The following is a 25,190-nucleotide window of genomic DNA, read 5'->3' as shown; positions in this document are numbered from 1 at the left end:
CAAGGAGCAGCCATCTCAGATTGCTTTACAGCTCAAGCAGGTTGGGCCCAGGCAAAACACAGGTGGGGGCTGACCTAGGCCTGCACCACCCAGGAAATCCCAGAGCCTGCGCATCCAGTGGACAGCTATAGACCATGTTGGAGCACTACCACCCTGCCCCCACACAGCTAATCTTCCACAGAGGGCAGAGGTTGGCAGTCAGTGGTCACAGCCAGTCCTTGTAGCTGACTGGCCTGTGTAACTACCACCCAGTGACCTGTCATCAGCAATCAAGGCTCAACTACAAGAGGAGGGTGTACTCAGCCCACATGAAGAACACACCTCAAGTACCCAGGTTGGGTTATGGAGGGGGACTGTGGCACAGTACTGTACTGGACACCTACTACATTGAGCCACACTACCAAGACACAGAGTCAAAGCAGCTCTACCTACCACATAGAAAAAAAACACAGGGAGGCTGTCATAACAAGGAGACAAAGAAACACGTCCCAAATGAAAGAACAGAACAAAACTCCAGAAAAAGAGCTAAAGAAAATGAAAATAAGCAATCTATGCAGAGTTCAAAACACTGGTTATAAGGATGCTCAAAGAACTTAGTGAAGACCTCGGCAGCATAAAAAAGACCCAGTCAGAAACTAAGGATACACTACTTGAAATAAAGAACAATTCATGGGAAACAACAGTGCAGTGGATGAAGCTGAGAATCAAATGAATGATTTGGAACATAAGGAAGCAAAAAACAACCACAGAGAACAAGAAGAAAAAAGAATCCAAAAAAATGAGGATAGTATAAACTGCCTCTGGGACAACTTCATTTGCTTCATTGGGGTGCCAGAAAGAGAAGAGGAAGAGCAAGAAATTGGAAATCTATCTGAAAAAAAATGGTGAAAGACAACTTCCCTAATTTGGTGAAGGAAATAGACATGCAAGTCCAGAAAATGCAGAAAGTTCCAATTATGATGGATGCAAAGAGACCCACTCCAAGACATATTATTAAAATTCCAAAGGTTAAAGATAAAGAGAGACTCTTAAAAGCAAGAGAAAAGAAGTTACTTACCAGAAAGTTGCTAGATGGGGGTGGGGGAGGAGGAGAATGGGTGAAGAGATGAGGTGATTAAGAAGTGCAAATAGGTAGTTACAGAATGGCCATGGGGATATAAAGCACAGTATAGGAAATGGAGTAGCCAAAGGACTTGTAGGCATGACCCATGGACATGAACAGTAATGGGGGGATTGCCTGAGGGGGTGAGAAGTGCTGAGTGGAGGGGGACAAATAGAAGCTAGATTCTATTTCAGAATCTAGTTTCTCACATAAGACAGGAATTCCTTCTCCACCCTTGTGACAAGTGGTCATCTAGCCTCTCTACCTGAATGCCTATGGAGAACCAAGGAAACTCAGTTCCACGCCAGCCTTCTTTGTTCATTTTTTTAAACAACTTTTGGAGTTAGGAAAGTCTTCCTGATATCACAGTAACGTCTACTTCCCTAATTCCACTTCTTCTGTAGGTGTCAAATAACCAGCACCTGTAACTCTTTTGACAGGCTCCTTTCTTTGTAACATTTTGTCTCCATTTCTCGTTGTCTCATCATCTTTGTAATTCCAAATAGAATTTAAAGTTATAGCAATATATAGAGTCAGAATATTAAAAGTCGCATGCTCTTATATCAGAAAGGAGGCATATGTGTCTTTTCTATTTGTTGGGAAATATATATTTATTAATTTTCTAGGGCTACTGTACAAAGTGCCACAAACTGGGTGGCTGAAAACAACAGAAATTTATTCTCTCAGAGTTCTGGAACCTGGAAGTCCAAAATCAAGGCGTCAGCTGGGTCATGCTCCCTCTAAAAGCTGTAGGAGATGATTCTTCTCTGCCTCTTCTAGTTTCCGGCATTCTTTGGCTTGTAAATGCATAGCTAGTCACATGGCTGTTTTCTCCCTCTGTGGTCGGCATCTCTGTGTCCAAATTTCCCCTTTTTGTTAGGACACCAGTCATATTGGATTAGTCCACCCTAATGCCCTCATTTTAACTTAATTATTTATTTAAAGATTGTATCCCAAGTAACATGACATTCTGAGGTACTGGGGTTAGGACTTTAATATATAAATTTGGGGGGACACAATTCAACATATTTAATATAGATATTTATATATGCATGTTATATATATATAACTACATACATTTGTGCAGCCAAATGATGGTAGTTCAAAGTCTTGAAAAAATTTCAGAAAAGAGCCCTTTATTTTTTGTTAAGGGAAAAGATTTGCTGGTGGAGAGGAGACCTCAACTTTTTGTTAGTATATATTTTTAATAGTATTATATATCATATATGTGTATATTATCAGATTAATAAATGTAATAAGTGAGACTTTTATATTCATTCAAATATATTTATTTTATAATATTTATATATTATAATATGCAACTGGTAAACACAATTTCAACTTATTATGTATATATTTTCACCAAATACTAATAGTATGAAGGTGCTAAGCCAACATTCTGCCCCAAGTACTTTAATATTGCTATGATCTCTCTCACCGAAAGTCAAACCCTTGTGGTATAAAAGGTACAAAAGAAATGGAGAGTGATATTTACCAGTGAAATTCCATAGTATGTGTGCTGATGCAGTCAACTTCAAAGCATTTGGGGGAGCACTCAGGCTGGGGGATGCTGGAACAAAATCTGAAGTTGGCCTAGATGGGCAGAGCACAGAACCCAGCCCACAGTGAGCCAAGGCTCAATTGGTAGTAGGAGAGATATAATCCATCTTTTCCCAGAAACCTCTGGCATTTTCAGACTTCTATCTCTGCACTTGGAACTGGCGTGGATGTGCAGATGTGCTCTGAGGAGGAACAGATTTCCAGCCTGTGTTTTTGGTTTTGCCTAGCTAAGAGAATCCATACATAGGCAATTTAGGGGGTCATGTCCTTTCACTTTAGTGAACCTGGTGACTTCAGCAAGCCCTTTCTAGGTACCCCACCATTACTCAGTACCTTGTGGACCTCAGACTTCTGGCTCTGAGGATGCTGTGTCTCTCAGTTGTCTGGAATTGGTCTGGTGGGATCTGGGGCTTTTTGCTTTCTTTCCATGTAAAGCCAGATCATAGAAGAATTTCACCTTCTTTTCTCTGTGGAGGATGGCTTAGTTCACTTGCCTGAGACCATCAGAGTGAGAATAGCCTGTGAATTTGTGATGGAACCACAGATTTGGTTTGGTTGCTTGACAGAAAAAAGAGGATTGTGACCAGCAATTGGAGGTTAGTACAAGAAGTCCTGGCTCCATTTGGAGTGACTGGCTAAAAGCTAATTAACAGGACTGTGGGTACCACTGACCTGGGCAGACACAGAGCCTTTGGCATCAGTGAGCGCAGGTAGTATGCAGGTGGGCAAGCAAGCCTGCTGAGACCCTAACAAAAGTCCTGAACTCTACCAAGAAACACTTTACTGCTACCACAGGTCTTCAACTGGGATTTGGAGAAAGAAATGGGGGGGAGGATTAGCCAGTAACCAGATTCAGGCCCTTAAGGGCTGGACAAGGAGGCACAGGGGCAAGTGGTGATTTCTGCTAGTTATTCATTGATTGCTTTATTCTTTTGTTCAGGAAATATTTACTGAGTACTTACCATGTGCCAGATATTCTAATACTCCAAGAGTTATTTCATTAGGAATTTTCAGTCCAAGGATTAAAGAATGGGGAAAAATAGTAGGGATCAGAACAGTAGGAAACAGATTTAGGCTTTCCTTTCTTGTGTGTGTGTGTGTGTGTGTGTGTGTGTGTGTGTGTGTGTGTGCTACAGTGTCCTGGCCACAGAACAATGCAACCTTACTTACTCTGATATGCTGCCTTCCTATGAAAAGGACATTTTCTAAAACTTTTCTCCTTCTCAGGAGACTTGAGATGGTAAATGGCCCCGTTAGGGTGTACATACAGCAAATGGCCACATTCTGGGTGAGGCATACATAAGGTAGCTTTGGGTTTGGGAAAGATGCATATTGCTCAAGTTAGTTAAAAATCAGCCAAACAGCCTGTAACGTCAACTGTGGTTTGATTTGGACTTAAGCCATCCTTCAGCTGGAACTATATATGTGCACCTCATTTTAAGAAAACCTGTGCCCAAAAATTCCAGTTTTTTTATCCTCACCCAAGGATATGTTTATTGATTTTAGAGAGAGGAGAAGGAAAGAAGAAAGAAAGGAAGAGAAATATCAATGTGGGGAGAAACATTGATTGATTGCCTTTTGGTATGTGCCCCGCTCGAGGACCAAACCTGCAAACCAGGCATGTGCCCTGACCAGAAATCCAACTTGTGACCTTTAAGTTTGCAGGAGGATGCCCAACCCATTTAGCCACACTTGACGGGGTACAGAAATCCCAGCTTTGAAAGGGAGGAAAGAATGTGCCTGACCTTTTTTGGAAGCTATCTAGAGTCCCCATTTATTGAAACAGGTGTATCAAAGAAGTGCTGAAGCCCTTGTAGGAGTATCTGATTCATCCTTCTGCATTCAGATGGTAACTCCGCTCTGGCAAACTGGCCTTTAACTAGTGTGGGAAGAACTACAGAGACTCCTAATGGGTTAAAAATGCAGCTGAGCTGCTGTGGAGTTGGGAGCTTGGCTCAGACACAAATCTACCTTATCTTTTAAAATGAGGAGGGACTATGGGGCTTTATGGAAAAGGGTGTGGTTTTCTTAAAAATCAAACTCAAATAAATTATTAAATTAAAACATAAACTGAACTAGTGACATGCATTTGGGATTTTTCTTACATTTTATGGAAATTGTGAAAAACACCCCTTCATTCAACTTCAAAATTAAACTAACTCAGCTTCTCTGCACAAAAAGGAAGGAGTTCCCATGACCTGATATTTGCAAATTCCACTTAAATCCTCCTTTCTGTATTTATTTAGAAATACTTATGTTCAGTCAGGGTAAGATTTACCCTTGTTGTGGAACCTTATTATGGTTTTATTTCACATCAAACTACTCACCTTTTAGTAAACCAAATTTGTGATCCAACGAAAACTTCTCTCTTACAAGAAGCTTGGACTCTTATTTATTTTGCAACCTTTATTTGTGCATGAGATGAACCATGACATTTAAACTATGCTTGATAGCTTAACAGATTATAAGAACAAAACCAGATGGCCCAAACAAGAATAATGCTTTGATTGCTTTCAAATTCAATGTCAAATATTAAAAACAGCTTTCAAGAAAGCTTTGGCTTTTTTTTTCAGAAATGACTTTGGAATATATATATTATATATATGTATATAATAAGCATATATACATATGCTTCCCCCCACCAAAAAGAATAAACCAAAACAAGCAATGCATAAACCAAAACAAAATTAACAATTGTTATTTTGAGATTGCAAAATATTCATTTTTTGTAGCTCCCAATTTTTCTACAGTTAGTTTTAGAATCAGATAAATATTTTTAATGACTACTTTTCATTTAATTTTAATGAAATCTTTTCTAGGTTGAGTCAAGGTGTTTTACTCTGTTGAGAAAATGGACATTGTTAAACATTAGCAGTTCATAATTCTTCTTCCACACAAAATCATGAATAATGTGCAGTTACTTTTCACACTGTGCTTCACAAGGCTAGAAAACTGAACCAGATCCAGCTTCTTTAGAATTAATAAATTCTACAAAGGCAGTTATTTCATTTTTGACTCACTTTAATATAACTTTGACATCGTTAATATAGTCACAATCCTCATTGTCTCTGAGAGCAGTGAACGAACTAATTCTTTAAAATTGGGCTTGAAAAAGAAATTACATTTTAAAAGACTTTCAAGCCTTGAGATAGTTGGTAGGGCAAAGTCAGAACGTGACTATTTGAATTTCTAAATGAATGAGTTCACAAAGTGTTAATATTCTTTTTTTCTGGTTTTGGTTCACAGGCCCACGCTCAAATCTACTTGGCTACACCAGCCAGTTTTTTCTGGTTTTGTTTTGTAAAAGAATCTTTATTCCAACTCAGATTCATTTTTCTTCAAATCAGCTGCAAGAGAGCAAACAAACTTTGCTGCAAATCAAAACCCTGACAGTTATATTTCCCTGAGATAATTGCATGCTGCCTTGGACTTTCCTTTTCCCCTGTTTCCTTTTGTTTTGACAACAAGATTCTGGGAAAACAATATACAAATGATAACTATGCTGTCATGAGTACACTGAATTTTAAAAATAAATAACTGTCGACCCCAAAACCTTCCAGGAACCTATGGAGTGAGCTCTTTTTCCAAACTGTTCCAAAACCAGATGTGGAAATGTTTAGCTAATTCTCCTCCCCATTCCCCATGTGAAGAATTCATATGTCTCTGATGACATCGGAGGAGATGAAGAGGCAAAAATCCTGTCTGCTTTCAAGGAGATTTGTGTTACACTTCTCAGTTCACTCACCAACATCACAAAACAAATTTGGACTGCAGCTTTTGTCTCTTTTTTTTAAAAGAGTTTTTTCTTTTCTTCCTGAGATGAAAAATGCTCTGCGTTTAAACCAATATCCAATCTTTTTTCTGTAAGACATTAAAAAAACAGAGTTTACACTCCCCCAAATATCCACCATTACTTCTAAAATAACAAACTAGCATTGCCTATTTTTGAACTTTATGAATATGAACTTTTACATTATGCATTATTTTGTGTCTGGATCCTTTCACTCAACATTGTATTTTTGAGATTTCTCCATACTGTTGTATGTAATAATGATGCATTCATTCTTATTGCTGTAGTCTTCTATTTCATTTTTGAATATGCAACAATTTATCTATCTATTCTAGTGCTTTGGGGAACATGCATAGTTTCCAGTTTTGAGTTATTCGAAAAAATATTGATATGAATGATTTGTACAAATATTTTGTTTTATACATATGTGCTTTTCTATTGGGTATGCATACGAAGTCTATCCAGAAGGTATCCAGCCATGGAGTATGAAAAATAGGGACATTTATTGAAGAAGATACAAAATACAAGAAACATTATACATAGGACAATGACGCCTCAGTCCACTTCAAAGTAGGCACCTTGGGACCTCACACAGTTCTCCCGATCGCTGTCAGCTGCCCCATTGTATTTTCCTGAATTTCATCTACATTCTGAAATCTCTCCCCTTTCAAAGGGGATTTTAGTTTGGGGGAAAGCCAGAAATCACGGGGCACCAAATCTGGATTGTAGAGGGGCTGAATCACCTGCATGGTTTGATGTTTTACCAAAATACTCTGCACAAGACATGATGCATGAGTGGGTAGGTTGTCCTGATGAAGCTGCCAATCACCAGTTGCCCTTTGCTGCAGCCTCCTGAATCATCTGAATAGTTTCCTTGGAGGAATGTTCAAGTTTAATGCAAAATCTGATGCAGATTCATTGCTCTGCTTGCTCAGTCATTTTGAATGTGACAGCCACACAGTACAGATGCTGACTCACCAGCGTCTACTGCTCCCATGGACTACTACAGTGAAGCCATCATTGCTCACACATTGTATTCCAGTCCACTCTCCTTGGCTGCCCAGTTATATGGATGTTACACAAACCATTCTTGTTATATTAACAATGGCTGGAGTTTTCCTGGACAGACCTCCTACATCTTCCTACATGGTCATCTATAACATGTGAAGGTTGCAATTGTACATTCCCACAAAGTTGATATAGTCCTCCTTTTATAATTTCAGGCATTCCAGTGAGTAATCAGTAGTATCACCCTGTGGTTTAATTTGTATTTCCCTGATGACCAATAAAAACAAAACATCTTTTCCTTTGTCTACTGAAAAAAAGGAAATAAATTTTATATTCCCAGCATAAAATGTCTCATGATTTGTTAAAGAAAAGTAAAGTATTTATTAAGAACTAGGCTCATTAAGTTTTGGGGGGAGGGAAGGGAGGGAGAAAAGCTCTGTTAAAGGAACTAATGGAAAATGTATATGCGTAAACCACATTTAGAAAAAAAAAACACAGAAAGCCACTGTACCCTGTAGCTGCTAGGAAAGCAAACATTTTGCATCCAGGTATCATTAGCAGCTCTGGTAATGCAGGCCTCTTTACAGCTCAGTTCAAGATAGTATGTACCAATAGCTGAGTCCTACTTGGTTATACAAATGCATCTAAGTTTGTTTCTTCTGGAATGTCACAGCGATAATTTGCAATCAAGTCAAAATAGGGCTATGGTAATGCAAATTCTGAGACCTGCTTTCTGACAGCCCAGCTGCCTCCTCCAGAAGCTGGACAGTAGTCCCAAGGTGAGCGTTCCTTTCTGTGCATTTATTTCTTCCCCAGTCCTCAACTCTCCATAGCTGTGAAGGTTTCTGGAAACTTTAAATAAGATTCTATCCACAGTTCTTGGGATGTTATGTATGAACAGCCCCAATTGTGGCTAAAAATACCTTCATTTTGGCACCCCTGCACAACTTGCTCTTCTAGGAACTCCTTTCCCTATATAGCCCCTCAGCTTTCTTTCTTCTCTGCGCCCCACCCCGTATTCAGAGACCAGCCTTTCTCTCCTCTGTCCAACATCCCATTCTGTCAGCCCATTTCCATTAGAAGTTAGAAAACCCAGCTTGAAGAACTCTTACTGCATTGCGAGTGACTAATAACCATCCTCCAACACACAAACACACACACACACACACACACAGAGTACCCTTCCTTGGTAATTGCAGGCTGAAGAGAATATAGGCTGCCCAGATTTGATGACCTGTACTCAGCAAAAGAGAGCAACTCCCCAAGTGCGGCATTGAGCTAAGTGTTAGCAGGCTCATTAATGAAGCAGTCTAAAATGATTGCCTGGGGGACAACTGTCTTCTTTCTCAGAGAATCTGGGCTTTTTATAACTGTTTGGATTATCCATGGAGGGGAAGAGGAGGGAGGAGGATAGGAAAGATGCTTGGAGAGGGGGAGGAAATGGATGGTGTAACTTCCTGGCCAAAAACACAGTCTTAAAATTGGATCTCAGTTTTTGGGTTTGAACAAACAAAATGGAACAGAATGATTGTTTCCCTGGCTTATTGCAGTAACTACTTAAAGAGGAGATTTTTGTTCAGGGAAAATAGGCCCAAGATGTGAGATGATGTTAAGGACAGAAGAAAGGAGAGAGAGAGGAAGAGAAATCCACTCCCAAAGCATGCTCAGGATAAGGTGGTCTTCTTTAGACCAAGACAATAGTTCAGTAGTGATGGAACAATTGTCTCAACTTCCAAAAGAAACCACAGCAAATATCATGCATCATTCTGGAGCATGCACTTTGTTTATTTAACTGTTAAGTCATCATCAAGGACCAGCTCTCATTAGAATTTACTTGGTTTGTTGTTGTTTTATCTTGTTCATTTAATTTTTTGGAGAGGTAACAGGCTCAGGTTTTTTGTGTGTTGTTACTGCTTCTGTTTTTGCTTTGTGTAAAACAAAAGAGCAGTCTCAAACATTTCAGAATGAACAAAAATGAAAGCAAGGAGCCTAGTAGACCCCTTCCACTTCTCTTTATACCCTAACACCTCGGAGAGAATGAGGGGGTATTAATGAAAGAGTGAGAGATAGTGAGACCAATCTGTACCAATCAAATCAAGTGCCTTACTTAGAAACAAAGCATTTCATCTAGGCCAGTGCACTTTTTCAGTGGGCTCTCATGCCATGGTTTCCATTAAAGAATGCAGAAAATTCATCAATATCAAATGAAGAGAAAGAGCTGCATATTTGCAACTGGGGAAAGGGAGAAGAAAAAATGTCTTGGGATGCTTCTCAGCACAGTGCTATGCACATAATAGTCACTCAGTAAATGTTAGTCAAGGAATGGATTTATTTATGTGGGGGTTATTTAACTCAGCAGAGAACAAAAGTAAAACCCTACACACAGAATATCTTTGAAATTTTAGGCCCTTTCTATTTGATTTATGTCATTTTCCCTTTTAAAATGAAAGCTAAGTTGGACAATATTTGATGTTTTCCTCTTCCTTCCTTCTTCATTCATCACCTCTTTTTGATGTCTTTTAGACACTTGTTCTTAGCATTACTCATTTTCCTCTTCACTGCTCTGCCTGTCACTCTTTAGGAAGTAAAAGATAATAGGACTAGGAAGTGGCCATAGAGCTTCCTATTTAAAAAAAAAGAAATAAAAAGCTGGTGAAATTAAACAAGAATGTAAATCAAAGCATGTAACTCAATGTGCCAACCACGGCCACAAAGGATATTTTTAAAAATACCTTGTTAATAAATGTATAAAATACAAACCCAAGACCTCCTTTCTTTAATACAGGACATTTAAGAAGTTTTCATGTATAATATAGATAAAAATATAAAATTAAAAAGCCTTATTTTTGTTTCTGCAATTCTGCTGTTTTACAAGGTATCCCAGTTGATATACCAAGGAATCTATTGGTCATAATGACTTATTATGCTACTGCTACATTTTTGAAGACTTCAGCTGATCAATTTAAGAGAACCACTCAGCAACATTTTAATATTTGGTTGCCAGGAATAAACCATAATTTCATCTTAAGTGTTTATTTTATTAAATTTGTTGCTAACCAAAAGAAAAACAATAGGGAGGAGTTCATTAGCGCAGCATATGGGAGGGCATTGGGGCCCTTAGGGAGGGAAGTGCTGTTAGCTTGAATTAAACTGTATCTCCTGTTTTCTTACTTAACATTAGACATGAAAACTGACTTTTATTTATTTTTTATTTATTTTTGCTAGGGTTACAAACAAAAGGGTGTTTCTCATGATCAGTATAGACTCTCATTCTGCATTTGAGGTGTATGTGTTTTATACCAAAATAGCACGGTAAAGCCACTTAAAGAAGCTATTGTAGTCACCCAACAACAGTGTGGGAAGATATTGTAGTCATCCAACAACAGCATGGGAGAAGGGGGGTGGGATGGGCAGTGGAGGGCAAGGGGGAAAAATTGGGACAACTGTAATAAAATAACAATAAAAATGATTAAATAATAAAGAAGCTATTGTAGTCATCCATAAATGTGAGTTCCAACAATGAAATTAAAATTCAGTTCTCTTTCACAAGAATGTTTTCCTTTTTCTCTTTCCTTTTCTTCAGTTTTATTGAAATATAATTGACAAATAAAATTGTAAGATATTTAAAGGGAACAACGTGATGATTTGAGATACATATACATTGTGAAAGGATTCTTCCATCAAGTTAATCAACGCATCACATATTTACCTTTTTCGGTGAGAACATGTAAGTTCTATTCTCTTAACCTTTTTTTAATGCTTTAGGAATGGCCTTTTGTTTTTTGTTTTTTTTTAATATATTTTATTGATTATACCATTACAGTTGTTCTCTTCCCCACCTTCATTCCCCTCCACCCGCACACTCCCTCCCCCATCATTCTCCCCCCCTTAGTTTATAACCACGTGTCTCAACTTCTTTAGATTCTATATTTCCCCCACTATTCTCGCCCTCCCCCTATCTATTTTCTACCTACCATCTATGCTATTTTCTGTGCCTTCTCCCCCCTTCTCCCCCTCCCATCCCCCTATTTCTAACCCTCCATGTGTTCTTCATTTCTATGGTTCCACTCCTGATCTAGCTGTCCTCTTGGTTTGCTTTTGTTTTAGGTGTGGTTGTTAACTGTGTGTTTGCTGTCCTTTCACTGTTAATATTTTTCATCTTCTTTTTCTTATATAAGTCCCTTTAGCATTTCATATAATAAGGGCTTGGTACTGATGAACTCCTTGAACTTGACCTTATCTGAGAAGCACTTTATCTGTCCTTCCATTCTAAATGAAAGTTTTGCTGGATAAAGCAATCTTGGCTGTAGGTCTTTGGATTTCATGACTTGGAATACTTCTTTCCAGCCCCTTCTTGCCTGTAAGGTCTCTTTTGAGAAATCCGCTGACAGTCTGATGGGTACTCCTTTGTAGGTGACTGTCCCCTTATCCCTTGCTGCTTCTAGGATTCTCTCCTTCATTTTGGTCTTGGCTAATGTAATTATGATGTGCCTTGGTGTGTTCCTTCTTGGGTCCAACTTCTTTGGGACTCTCTGAGCTTCCTGGATTTCCTGGAAGTCTATTTCCTTTGCCAGACTGGGGAAGTTCTCCTTTATTATTTGTTCAAATACATTTTCCACTCATGGCTGTTTCTTTCCCCCTTCTGGTACCCCTATAATCTGGATGTTGGAACGTTTCAAGATGTCCTGGAGGTTCCTAAGCCTCTCCTCATTTTTTTGAATTCTCATTTCTTCATTCCTTTCTGGTTGGATGTTTTGTTCTTCCTTCTGGTCCACTCCCTTGATTTGAGTCCCAGTTACCTTTCCATCACTATTGGTTTCCTGTGCATCTCCCTTCATTTCAATTAGTTTAGCCTTCATATGTTCCTCTAATTTGTAACTTTGTTCCTCTAATTTTTGACTATAATCTACCAGTTCTGTGAGCATCCTGATAAATAGTGTTTTAAATTGGGCTTCTGAGAGGCTGGCAATCTGTTGGTCGCTTAGAGTTATTGGCTCTGGGACTTTGAGTTCTTCTCGCGCCATCTTTCGGGTTGTTCGTGCCTGTTCCATAGCAGGATCAGAGCCCTAAAGTGTTCACTAGAACAGGGCAACTAAGTCGCTGGGTTGTGACGTTGTATGTGGGGGCAGGGTCAAAGAGGGACAGTGGCTCTCACTGGTATTGCAGGGCAACTAAGTCGCTGGGTTGTGAAGCTGTGTGTGGGGGCGGGGTCAAAGAGGGACTATGGCGTCCTGTCCGCCACCTGCCGCCACGGCCCTCACCGGTGCCGCAGTTGCTGCCGTCACCGGGCCCACGCGTTTCGTCCCACTGCACTCGAGTGTGCCACCGCCGTCAGCCCTCGCCCCCTGGGGCCTGCGTGGTCTGTCTCACTGTGTGCAAATATGCGCCCGCGGTCTGCCCTGCACCCCAACTGGTTCCCGTCTGCCTGCGCGCCTGGGTCGGGGCCCTGTCCTGCCCGACCCTGCTCGCTGCTGGCTCCGCCCCTCTTACCGTCCCCGTTGAACGGTTAGATGTAGTCGGACTTCCGTATAATTCAATTTTCTGTCTTTTGGTTGTGTCTTTGTTTCTCCAAACCTTTGTTGTATTCAAACTTGGTTGTGGGAGAAGGCACAGTGTTTCCACCTATGCCTCCATCTTGGCGGAAGTCGGAATGGCCTTTTGTTTTAAAAAATTGACCCTATTTCAGCTGTCGATAGGAAATAAGAGGATTTGTCTTTTGTGTTTCCGTGTATCCTAGAAATCTTCATCAGACAGCTTCCTGTTTCCTGAGAGTCATTACGTGATCAGCTATAGGGATGAAAGTCTTCGAGGTGATAGGAAGGATGGTCATCCTCACCTCTGTGTTTTTTACCTGTTCTGGGCAAAATCCAATGACTGTACTCTGCTCTATAGACTGGTTAATGGTTACAGTACACCCCTTCATGTTGAACAGCGACATATATATACACTTTCATGAGTTACAATTCGGTTGCCGTGGTTGCCCTGGGCAACTATAGTTTCATGGTTTCCCTGCCAACTATGTTCAGCCACATATCTATAAGTTTACCTACTGTGTTACAGAATGTGGCATCAGGGCCAAGGCTATCTCTCGAGATAGGGTTTTGTACAGCACTGAGATACACTATGCTTCAAAGTCTACCTCATCCAAATACACAATCCCAGTGTCATGCACTGCCCCTCAGCACTCCCCATGGCTCACTACTCCCTATTCCATGAAAGAAGCAAGCAAGATAGGAACCACAGCCCAGGATGGTGAGACAAGCTATGAGGTGTTCACCTGGTCATGGTCCAGACAAAGGCCCAGCTGTGATTATCCACCTTATGTCCTCAATGAAGAAGAGTATATCCAGGCCCAACATCACCAAGCAGGAGCTCAGGAGGGCCATACTGCACAGTCATCTTTCTTTGTGGATATTTCCAAGGATTGGTCTCTTTGCTCAGATGACCTGCTTGAGTTTATGTAATCCCAGTTTGGGGTCTCCTGTTGATTCTCCTTCTAAAAGTAGTATATAATATTTACTAATATCAGGAAAATGTGTCCTGGTGACCCTCTTATGAGGACTTCTGAGAATGGACAGCCCATGTTAACTTTGTAAATATAGTTTTTTTTATATTGTATATCTTTTTTCAGAGCACAAATAAAGTTATGATGGCATACAAATATAAGTTGGGTATTTTTACTTTATAAATATAAATATAAGTATAAAGCTTTTACTATGAGCCAGACATAGTTCTAAGTGCCTTTCAAACATTAGTGCCTGGTCACTTTTTTCTAGGATAACTTAACTCTCCTTTAAGGTCCATCCTCCTGTATCTTCATTTCACTTATACTCTGCAGCATTCAAAATAGTTCTTAGCTATATATCTTCTTAGTTTGATCTATGGCCATGCCATTTTTTTTATCCATTAGAGGCAAAGGTTGCATTAGTGATTTATAAGCCACAAATGGTTCTAAGAATAATTCAAATCACATCACACTAACTAGATGGTAAGCTCCTGAGGCCGAAGGCTGTATCTTATACTTAATCACAGATTGATAATACTTTAAAAGGAGTTTTGTGCCTCAACTTATGTGTTTGGAATATTTTCACCCAAGTTTGGCAATCCATTAGTTTTTTTCAAAGACTTGGATGGGGAAAGGTAGATAAATTTATTCAACAAATATTCATTGAGTACTGCTACATTCTAGTTGCCATTCTAGGCACTGAGTATATAGTAGTGAATAGAAACTATGGCTCAGAAAAATTTAGGTCACACAGCTAGTAAACAAATAAACAAGTAAACAGTAATTTTGATAGCAACAGATGTCATGAAGAACTTAAATACAATGATATTAGAGAATTTGGAAAGTGGGTTGGAGAGTCATGGAAGGCTTCTGAGGTCTTGTCATTTGAAATGAGTCTTGAATGTGAAGAAGGAGCCAGCCCTGGTATGATCTGAGAGGCAACATTCCAGCATCTTATTTAATCCTAAGTACAACCCTGAGAAAAGTACTCTTATTATATCCATTTTACAAATAAGGAACCTAATGCCCTGGCTGGTGTAGCTCAGTGGATTGAGCTCAGGCCTGTGAACCAGAGGATTGCAGTTCGATTCCCAGTCAGGGCACATGCCTGGGCTGCAGGCCAGTTCCCAGCAGGGGATGCACGAGAGGCAACCATACATTGATATTTCTCTCCCTCTTTCCTTTCCTTCTAAAGATAAATAAATAAATAATATTTTAAAAATAAATTAGGAACCTAAGGCACAAAATGATTAAGAAACTTGCCCAAGACCACACCCCTGTTAAGAAACAGACAATGTTAGCACAATGTACGTGATGATATACACATAAAGTGTTTCAGTAGATGAGTAGACATTAGAAATTCAGTCATTATCTTAGTCATTTTGGCTTCTATAACAAAGTACCATAAACTGAATAGTTCATAAAAAACACACATTTATTTTCATGGCTTTAGGGGTTGGAAATTCTAGATCAGGGTATGAGTATGGTCAGTTTCTGGTAAGGGTCATCTTCTGGGTTACAAACTGCTATTCTCTGGCTATGGAAAGGTAACTAGAGCCCTCTCTAGAAGCCCTTTTATAAGGGTGCTAATCCCATTCACAAGGGCCTCACCCTCATTACCTAATCACCTCCCAGAGACCCATCTCCTAATACCACGGGGGGGAGGATTTTAACACATGAATCTTGAAGTGGACACAAACCTTCACTCCATTGTAGTCGTGGTAGTTGAAGAAACACAGTTGTTCAGTTTAAATTTTTCTGTTCCTTTTTGAGGAAAACCAGATAATAATCTCTGAAAACAGTGTATTCATTTAACAAATGTTTAGAGTTTGTCCTATGTGCCAGGTATTATGTTAGATGCTAAGCATGCAATGGGAAACAAGACTAATGCAGTCTAGTCAGGAGGAGACAAGTAAAGAAACCTGAAGACCTAGAGGGTATTCCAGCTCATAGTCTTGTGTACATGACTATGTACACAAGAACTAGCACTTCACCTCCCCATCTTCTCTTCAGAAGCTCACAGATTATTAAACACTGAAATACATATAAACAACTTAGCAAACAATCAATACTAAACATATTAGACCTGGAGTGTCATATGCAAGTTGTGAATTTCATAACCGCAAGGGACAATAATCACAAAGACACCCCCTGAGGTATAATGTATCAGGCATAGAGGAGGCTCAAGAGCTACGTGGTAATAATGGTCATTACCATGTGCCAGAAATACTATATACATAATTTCATTTAATACTTATAACCACTCTACAAGATAAAATATTTACTCATTTTTATGAATGAAAAAACTGAAGCTCAGAGAAATTGAGGGTGTATAGTTAATAACATCACTGGGATTCTAATCTAGGTTTTTCTAGCCCCAAAGTCCACTTTCCCCCTATATTCAACACTGCCTCCCAGTGTACAGAAACTTCCAGTTGGGTTGGAAGATACATGAACGTTTCCCACTAAAGGTGGGCAATGACCCCACTCTTAGAAGATAGGGAGGATTTGGCTAAACATAGAAAGAAATAATAGCATTCTTTGTGAGCATAAACACTGGGAACAGGGTGGAGAAGTGTACTGTGTTGGAGGGAGGACACTTAGGGGGTTATTGCTCCAAAATAGGTGGGAGGAGATGAAGAAAGCAGGTAGGGGGAAGGAGTAGAATTGTAGGAGGAAATAAAAATGAGTGCCCTGGCTGGTGTGGATCAGGATTGAGTTCTGGCCTGTGAACCAAAGAGTCGCTGGTTTGATTCCCAGCCAGGGCATGTGCCTATGTTATGAGCCAGGTCTCCAATAGGGGATACATGAGAGGCAACCACACAAATGATGTTTCTCTCCTTCTATTTCTCCTTTCCTCTCTCTAAAAATAAATAAATAAAGTTTTTTTTAAATGAGAACCACTTCAAGTAAATAACAGCAGGACTTTATTTTAGCCTACAAACCAGTTAAATATGTACATAGGACTCATTCATAATTAAGACAAAAGTTTGGAGTGTGGAAAGCTCCAGGAACTGGAGCAGAGAGAACAGGCTTCATGAATGGCACAAGACTTGAGCTAAGTAAATCTTGATCTGTCCGAAAGGGTATATGTGAAAAAGAAGAGATTGCATCAAAAACGATATCACCATTTAGAGCCTAAGAAGCTCAGAAGACATGGTAAGCTCTGCATTAAAGAAAATTAGCATGAGCCCTGGCTGGTGTAGCTCAGTGGATTGAGCGTGGGTCTGCAAACCACATGATTGTGGTTCGATTCCCAGTCAGGGCACGTGCCTGGGTTGCAGGCCAGTTCCCAGCAGGGGACTCACGAGAGGCAACCATACATTGATATTTCTTTCCTTCCCCTCTAAAGATAAATAAATAAAATCTTTTTAAAAATTAGCATGAATGTAGAGGATAGGGATGCAGATGAGTCAGGGTTAGACATGTTGAGTGTGAGATGATAATGGCATCCAAGTGGATATGTCCAGGAATTAGCTCTAGAAATAGAAGCTGGAATAGAAGCTCTAGAAATTGGAGCTGGAGCTTGAGTAAGGGTTGTAAGGGATAATTACTGGGAGAAAAAGCCTTGAGATCACATGAATACAGGCAATAAGGGTCACAGAATCCAAATTCCCTGATGCTCTACCTTCAAGGCATAGTTATGAAAAGGAGAAAACCCGGTGGGGACAGAAGTGATCAAAAGGTATAAGGCATATGCTCATGGAATTCTTGGGTGAAGAGCTGGATGGACTATATTTTCCAGTACAATAGCTAAGTCAAAATAGAGCATGCCTAAGCATCATGAAACTGGAAGTCTTCAAACTAGACTTTAAATGAGAGATAGAATTTCATCAGGTGGAGTTGGAGGGGAAGAGCATTCTAAGCAATGGAAACAGCAACAACAAGGATGCAAAACAATACTGCAGTTAAGAATTATATTGTGCCTGGGTAAACATCTCAGTATGATCAGGCATAATTTTTTAACATACAGGAGTATTCTGCACTTACTAAGTTGGACAAGTAATCGCTTAGGATAAGAGTCCTTCAACCATTTCAGTTGCATGTTTGATCTTTTCCACTTGAATGTGTGTCTCTTGAGCAGAGAAAACCCTCTCCTCTTTGTTTGCTAGTTGCATTGTTTTGACTTTCTCTTACATAGCACTTGATAAAGGTATTCAGTAGGTGTTCAATTCATTTGATGGACTAGCTGACTATTACTGAGAAAGGGCCTGGGAATTCATAAGCATAAGAACCATTCAAAAGATGAGAAGATAGCCATGGCTGGTGTAGCTCAGTGGATTGAGGGCCAGCCTACAAACTGAAGGGTCACTAGTTTGATTCCCAGTCTGGGCATATGCCTGGGTTGCAGGCCAGGTCCCCAGTAGTGGGCACACGAGAGGCAACCACACATTAATGTTTTTCTCCCTCTCTGTCTCCCTCCCTTCCCATCTCTAAAAATAAATAAATAAATAAAATCTTTTTAAAAATATTTTTTAAACTTTTTAAAAAATGTTATTTATTTATCTTTAGAAGGGAAGGGAAGGAGAGAGGGAGAGAAATATCAATGTATGGTTGCCTCTCATGCGTACCCTGCCGGGAACTGGCCTGCAACCCAGGCATATGCCCTGACTGGGAATCGAACCGCGATCCTCTGGTTCGCAGGCCCACGCTCAATCCACTTAGCTACACCAGCCAGGGCAAAATCTTTCTTAAAAAAATAAATAAATATATATATATATATANATATATATATATATATATTTCCAGCCAAGATGGAAGCATAGGTAAACACACTGTGTCTCCTCTCACAACCATAAGAAGGACAACAACAAATTTAAAAATAAGAAACAACCAGAACTGACAGAAAATTGAACTGTATGTAAGTCTGACAACCAAGCACTTAAAGAAACATTTATCCAGACTGGAAGGAGTGGGGGAGACGGGCAGGGAAGCCAGGATGGAAAGGACTCATAGCAAGGTGGCAGCTGATGACCAGGAGATGCAGCATCTTGCAAACTGGGCACTCCCACATTTGTGTGCAGATAAAATGGCAAGAACAACTGGGGAGTGAGAGAGACCGCCCAACCCAGGGTTCCAGTGTAGGGAAATAAAGCCTCAAAGCCTCTTACTAAAAATACCTGTGGGGGTTGAGGCAGCAATGGGAGAAACTCCCAGCCTCACAGGAGAATTCACTGGAGAGACCCACAAGGTCCCAGAACACACACAAACCCACCCACCCAGGAATCAGCACCAGAAGGGTCCGATTTGATTGTAGGTAGTGGGCGAAGTAACTGAAAACCAGCAGAGAGTGGAGAAAGTGGCACTGTTCCCTCTCGGACCCTTCCCCCACATACAAAGTCACAATGTATAGATGTGGGTTGCCCCACCCTGTTGAATATCTAAGACTCCGCCCCTCACTATGTAACAGGTGCATGGAGACAAAAAGCATGGCCCAAATGAAAGAACAGACCAAAGCTCCAGAAAAAATACAATTAAGCAATGAAGAAATAGCCAACCTATCAGATGCACAGTTCGAAACACTGGTCATCAGGATGCTCACAGAATTGGTCAAATGTGGTCCCAAAATAGAGGGGGGAAAATTAAGGCTGTGAAAAGTGAAATAAAGGAAAATGTACAGGGAACCAACAGTGACAGGAAGGAAACTTGGACTCAAATCAATGGTTTGGAGCAGAAGGAAGAAAGAAACATTCAGCCAGAACAGAATAAAGAAGCAAGAATTCAAAAAAGGAGAGGAGAGGCTTAGGAACTTCCAGGACAACTTTAAACATTCCAACATTCAAATCATAGGGGTGCCAGAAAGAGAAAAGGAAGAGCAAGAAATTGAAAACTTATTTGAAAAAATAATGAAGGAAAACTTCCCCAATATGGCAAAGGAAATAGATTTTCAGGAAGTACAGGAAGCTCAAAGAGTTCCAAAGAAGTTGAACCCAAAGAGGAACACACCAAAGCACACCATAATTAGCCAAGATTAAAGATAAAGAGAGTATCTTAAAAGCAGCAAGAGAAAAGGAGTTACCTACAAAGGAGTTCCCATAAGGCTATCAGCTGATTTCTCAAAAGAAACCTTGCAGGCAAGATGGGGCTAGAAAGAAGTATTGAAAGTCATGAAAGGCAAGGACCTACATCCAAGATTACTCTATTCTAGGAAGTTATCATTTAGAATGGAAGGGCAGATAAAGTGCTTCCCAGATGAGGTCAAGTTCAAGGAGTTCCCCATCACCTAGCCCTTATTATATGAAATGTTAGAAGGATTTATCTAAGAAAAAGAAAATAAAAATATGAACAGTAAAATGACAACAAACTCACAGCTATTAACAATTGAACCTAGAAATGATATAAAAACAAAAACAAACTAAGCAAACAACTAACAGGAACAGAATCACAGAAATGGAGATCCCATAGAGGGCTATCAGCAGGGGAGTGGGAGGAGGGGAGAGGGGGGAAAAGGTACAGAGAGTAAGTAGCATAAATGGTAGGTAGAAAATAGACAGGGGGGAGGTTAAGAATAGTATAGGAAATGGAGAAGCCAAAGAACTTATACGTACAACCCATGGACATGAACTAAAGGAGGAGAATGCAGGTGGGAGGGGGTGTACAGGGCAGAGAGGAATAAAGGGGTGCAAATGGGACAACTGTAATAGCATAATCAATAAAATATATTTTAAAACAAATAAAATCTTTTTTAAATGGGAAGATAAAATGCTTTTAAGAAGGCTGGGAATATAAGACAGAAAACTGTACTTGAACAAGAATTAAATTAAAAAAAAGAGAGACTTCCGCCAAGATGGAGGCATAGGTGGAAATACTGTGCCTTCTCCCACAACCAAGTTTGGATACAACAAAAGTTTTGGAGAACTAAGACACACCCAGAGACCAGAAAACCGAATTATACGGAAGTCCGACAGCTACGAACCGTTCAACGGGGACGGTAAGAGAGGCAGAGCCAGCAGCGGAGCAGGGTCGGGAAGGACAGACCTAGGAGGGCAGGCAGCCCGGACCTAGTCGGGGTGGGGGGCAGACTGACCAAGGTTGCACATTCGCGCACAGTGAGACGGACCACGCAGGCCCCAGGGGGCAAACCCAGTGGTGGAGGGCTGACAGAGGTGGCACACTCGCGTGCAGTGGAACGAAACGCGTGGGCCTGGTGACGGTGGTGGCTGCGGTGCTGGTGGGGGTCGAGGAGGCGGGCGCTGGAGGGAAGCCATTGTCCCTCTTTGACCCCGCCCCCACATACAACATCACAACCCAGTGACTGAGTTGCCCTGCTCTGGTGAAAACCTAGGGCTCCGTTCCTGCTACTTAACAGGCACGAACAGCCCAAAAGATGGTGCAAGAACTCAAAGTCCCAGAGCCAATAACTCTAAGCGACCAACAGATTGCCAGCCTCTCAGAAGCACAATTCAAGACACTATTTATCAGGATGCTCACAGAACTGGTAGATTATAGTCACAAATTAGAGGAACATAGTCACAAATTAGAGGAACATATGAAGGCTAAACTAATTGAAATGAAGGGAGATGCACAGGAAACCAATAGTGATGGAAAGGAAACTGGGACTCAAATCAATGGAATGGACCAGAAGGAAGAACAAAACATCCCACCAGAAAGGAATGAAGAAATGAGAATTCAAAAAAATGAGGAGAGGCTTAGGAACCTCCAGGACATCTTTAAACGTTCCAACATCCGGATTATAGGGGTACCAGAAGGGGGAAAGAAACAGCCACGAGTGGAAAACTTATTTGAACAAATAATAAAGGAGAACTTCCCCAGTCTGGCAAAGGAAATAGACTTCCAGGAAATCCAGGAAGCTCAGAGAGTCCCAAAGAAGTTGGACCCAAGAAGGAACACACCAAGGCACATCATAATTACATTAGCCAAGACTAAAATGAAGGAGAGAATCCTAGAAGCAGCAAGGGATAAGGGGACAGTCACCTACAAAGGAGTACCCATCAGACTGTCAGCGGATTTCTCAAAAGAGACCTTACAGGCAAGAAGGGGCTGCAAAGAAGTATTCCAAGTCATGAAATCCAAAGACCTACAGCCAAGATTGCTTTATCCAGCAAAACTTTCATTTAGAATGGAAGGACAGATAAAGTGCTTCTCAGATAAGGTCAAGTTCAAGGAGTTCATCAGTACCAAGCCCTTATTATATGAAATGCTAAAGGGACTTATATAAGAAAGAGATGATGAAAAATATGAACAGTGAAAGGACAGCAACACACAGTTATTAACAACCACACCTAAAACAAAAGCAAACCAAGAGGACAGCTAGATCAGGAGTGGAACCATAGAAATGAAGAACACATGGAGGGTTAGCAACAGGGGGGTGGGAGGAGGAGAAGGGGTGAGAAGGCACAGAAAATAGCATAGATGGTAGGTAGAAAATAGATAGGGGGGAGGGCCAGAATAGTGGGGGAAATATAGAATCTAAAGAAGTTGAGACACGTGGTTATAAACTAAGGGGGGAGAAGGGTGGGGGAGGGAGTGTGCGGGTGGAGGGGAATGAAGGGGGGAATAGAACAACTGTAATGGTATAATCAATAAACTATATTTAAAAAAAAGAAAAGAAAGAAAAATCCAACACAACATTATAGGAAGTATCAAAATACTAGGAAATAGGGCAAGAGAATAAGAAAGAAACAGAGACAAACTACAAAACAACCAGAAAACATAGATATATTTCTTTAAAAAAAGAAAAGAAAATAATGCATTCGAATTGGCTAATTTATTTACCTTTGAAATGCCACTCTAAAATAGTATTTTCCTCCTTCATTGTAGTAACATTCATTCCATTTTAAGTAACATGATTTATAACAGCCTACCACATAGTGTTACTCATATTTATGATAATAATAAGAAATACTTGATTGGCATCAAAAGAATCACTCTTAGAAGGAGACTCAAAATAACACTTAAATTTTATTTCTATAACATGAAAACAGCAAACAAGTTTTTTTAGAAAAACTATATAAAAGTTTATATTTAAATGTTCACAGCAAAAGTTTTTTATCCCTGATTTTAATCAATAGACCATTTTGAAGATGCATGTAACTATTCCCATCCTCCCATTCCTCCATTCCTCTACCAATAAGGAAAGCCTGGTCAGCCATTAAATTAAACACAGTGCTGTACACACACACATATATACACACATACACATGTGCAAAATACATTATCAGAGGACAAGTGTTTATTATAAAGGGAAGGCTAACTTTCACAGAAACATCCTTCAACTTTTTTCTTTTTTGTTTAACTCAAATTAGTGTTAATCACTATGATTAATCTTGATATCCTGTTTAAATTGTAATCAGAGTTGATATTCCAAAAAATAAAGAGAAAAAGCTGGCTTGTGTGGCTCAGTGGATTGAGTGCCAGCCTTTGAACCAAAGGGTCACCAGTTTGATTTCCAGGCAGGGCACATGCCTGAGTTGTGGGCCAGGTCCCCAGTAGGGGGCATGTGAAAGGCAACCACACATTGATGTTTCTCTCCATTTCTCCCTCCCTTCCACTCTTTCTAAAAATAAACAAATTAAATCTTTATTTAAAAAAGAAAGAAACAGAGAAAAGGGGGATGAGAGAGAGAGAGGGAGAGAGAAAGAGAGCAGGGACTTTCAATCTTGCAATATTTTACAGCTTTTTCAGAATGACGCAGATGATTTGGTCAGATTTCAGCTTATGATCTTATATTGGTTATATAATTACAAGACCTCTTGTATTAGTTATCTACTGCTGAAAACAAATGCACTAAAACAACAATCTTTTATTATCCATACTTTCTGTATGACTTAGCTGAGTGGCTCTGGCTCAAGGTCTCTCAGGAGGTACAGTAAAGCTGTGGCTATGGCCACAGTCATCTCAACACTCACTCAAGGGGCTCTTGGCAGGAAGCCTCAGAGGCTCTCTGTGGGCCTCCCCATAGGTTGTCTGAGTGTCCTCATGATATGATAGATAATGATGATGATGATGATAAAAAGAGAGAGGGGAAGGGGAGGTTAAAGAAGGAAAAGGAAGGGAAGGAAAGGAAAGGGAAGGGAAGGGAAGGGAAGGGAAGGGAAGGGAAGGGAAGGGAAGGGAAGGGAAGGGAAGGGAAGGGAAGGGAAGGGAAGGGAAGGGAAGGGAAGGGATGGGGAAATCCAAGTTAGAAGCCACAGGCTTTTTCTAACAGAATCTCAGAAATGACATCTTATCACTTCTGCTATATCTGTTAGAAGTGAGTCTCTAGGTCCAGCCTACAAAGAAGGGGAAAGAATTACATAGGGGGAGAATACTGGGAGATGAGGACCATCATAGTGGGGAACCTCAATCTGATTATACTGGCAAACTCTACATATACATTTCTCAATGTATCTACGTAAATAAAATTAGTGGTAGGGCACAGACTGGGTGGAAAAATACATGAGATGTCGTTGCCATATACTTGCCTCAGTCAGTTCTATTTTCCTTCTCCAGAGAAAACAAGCCCTACAAGCTGCAAATTATAGGACTGACTGATTGGTGAAAAGCATTCCAGAGGAAGCTTCCATTTATTTTTATAAAAGGATATTGATGCAAGCAATCAAAGCCAAAGAAAAAAAGTATAAAAGTTAAATCAAATAATATAAATAATGATACTGGATAGAGGTTCTAATGTTGTTTCTAATGTGACTCATATTAGTGATAGTATAAACTCAACAGTCCTTTAATGTAGTGTAATTCTGATCAGGTAACAATATTCTAATATTCAGATTGGGGATGGGAACATAGAGCAACTGGTACATTATGTGTATGTGTGCTTGTGTGTATGCATATACATTTTATGTATATTTTATATGCCATTATTATCCAGCTTCTAAGGAAAACAGTCAGGAAGTTCTACTTATTGATTTATATATGAATATTAGCACACTGTTCCCCATCATTTAGTACTTTATTTTTTTTGCTTTGTTCCTATCCAATCTACAACTATATAGCTTGGCCATTGGTAAAATTCCTGAAGGGTAATGCATGAAATCGAAGTAGCTCACAGAATTATTAAGCACCAATGGCTGAGAAAGGCTAACTGGGTCTGAGCAGGTGGTGGGATTGTAGGAGGGTTCATAAACAGGTTTCCGGAAGTGAAGTGGTAGGCTTGTCCTTCCCTACATAGTTTCATCAACATTCAGTTGTAGATGTTCTCTGGCAGGCAAGAGGGAATTGCTCTAAGCCAGGGAAGTGAATGCTAATATCAGTTTTCAAATGTAAAG

General features: G+C 40.1%; 1 protein-coding gene across 1 annotated transcript; it reads left to right on the top strand.

Moving 5' to 3' along the window:
- The first annotated feature begins 13,255 nt into the window (after nucleotides 1–13,255).
- On the top strand, nucleotides 13,256–13,924 carry PLAC1 (placenta enriched 1). Its single transcript, XM_037046057.1, is given in 1 exon segment — nucleotides 13,256–13,924. A coding segment is annotated over 1 exon segment (669 nt).
- Nucleotides 13,925–25,190: the final 11,266 nt, after the last annotated feature.

Source organism: Sturnira hondurensis, unplaced genomic scaffold (genome assembly GCF_014824575.4).
Source record: "Sturnira hondurensis isolate 20B ecotype Veracruz unplaced genomic scaffold, ASM1482457v3 Scaffold0004786, whole genome shotgun sequence".
Taxonomy (NCBI): Eukaryota; Metazoa; Chordata; class Mammalia; order Chiroptera; family Phyllostomidae; genus Sturnira; species Sturnira hondurensis.
This window is presented reverse-complemented; position numbering and strand designations above follow the sequence as displayed.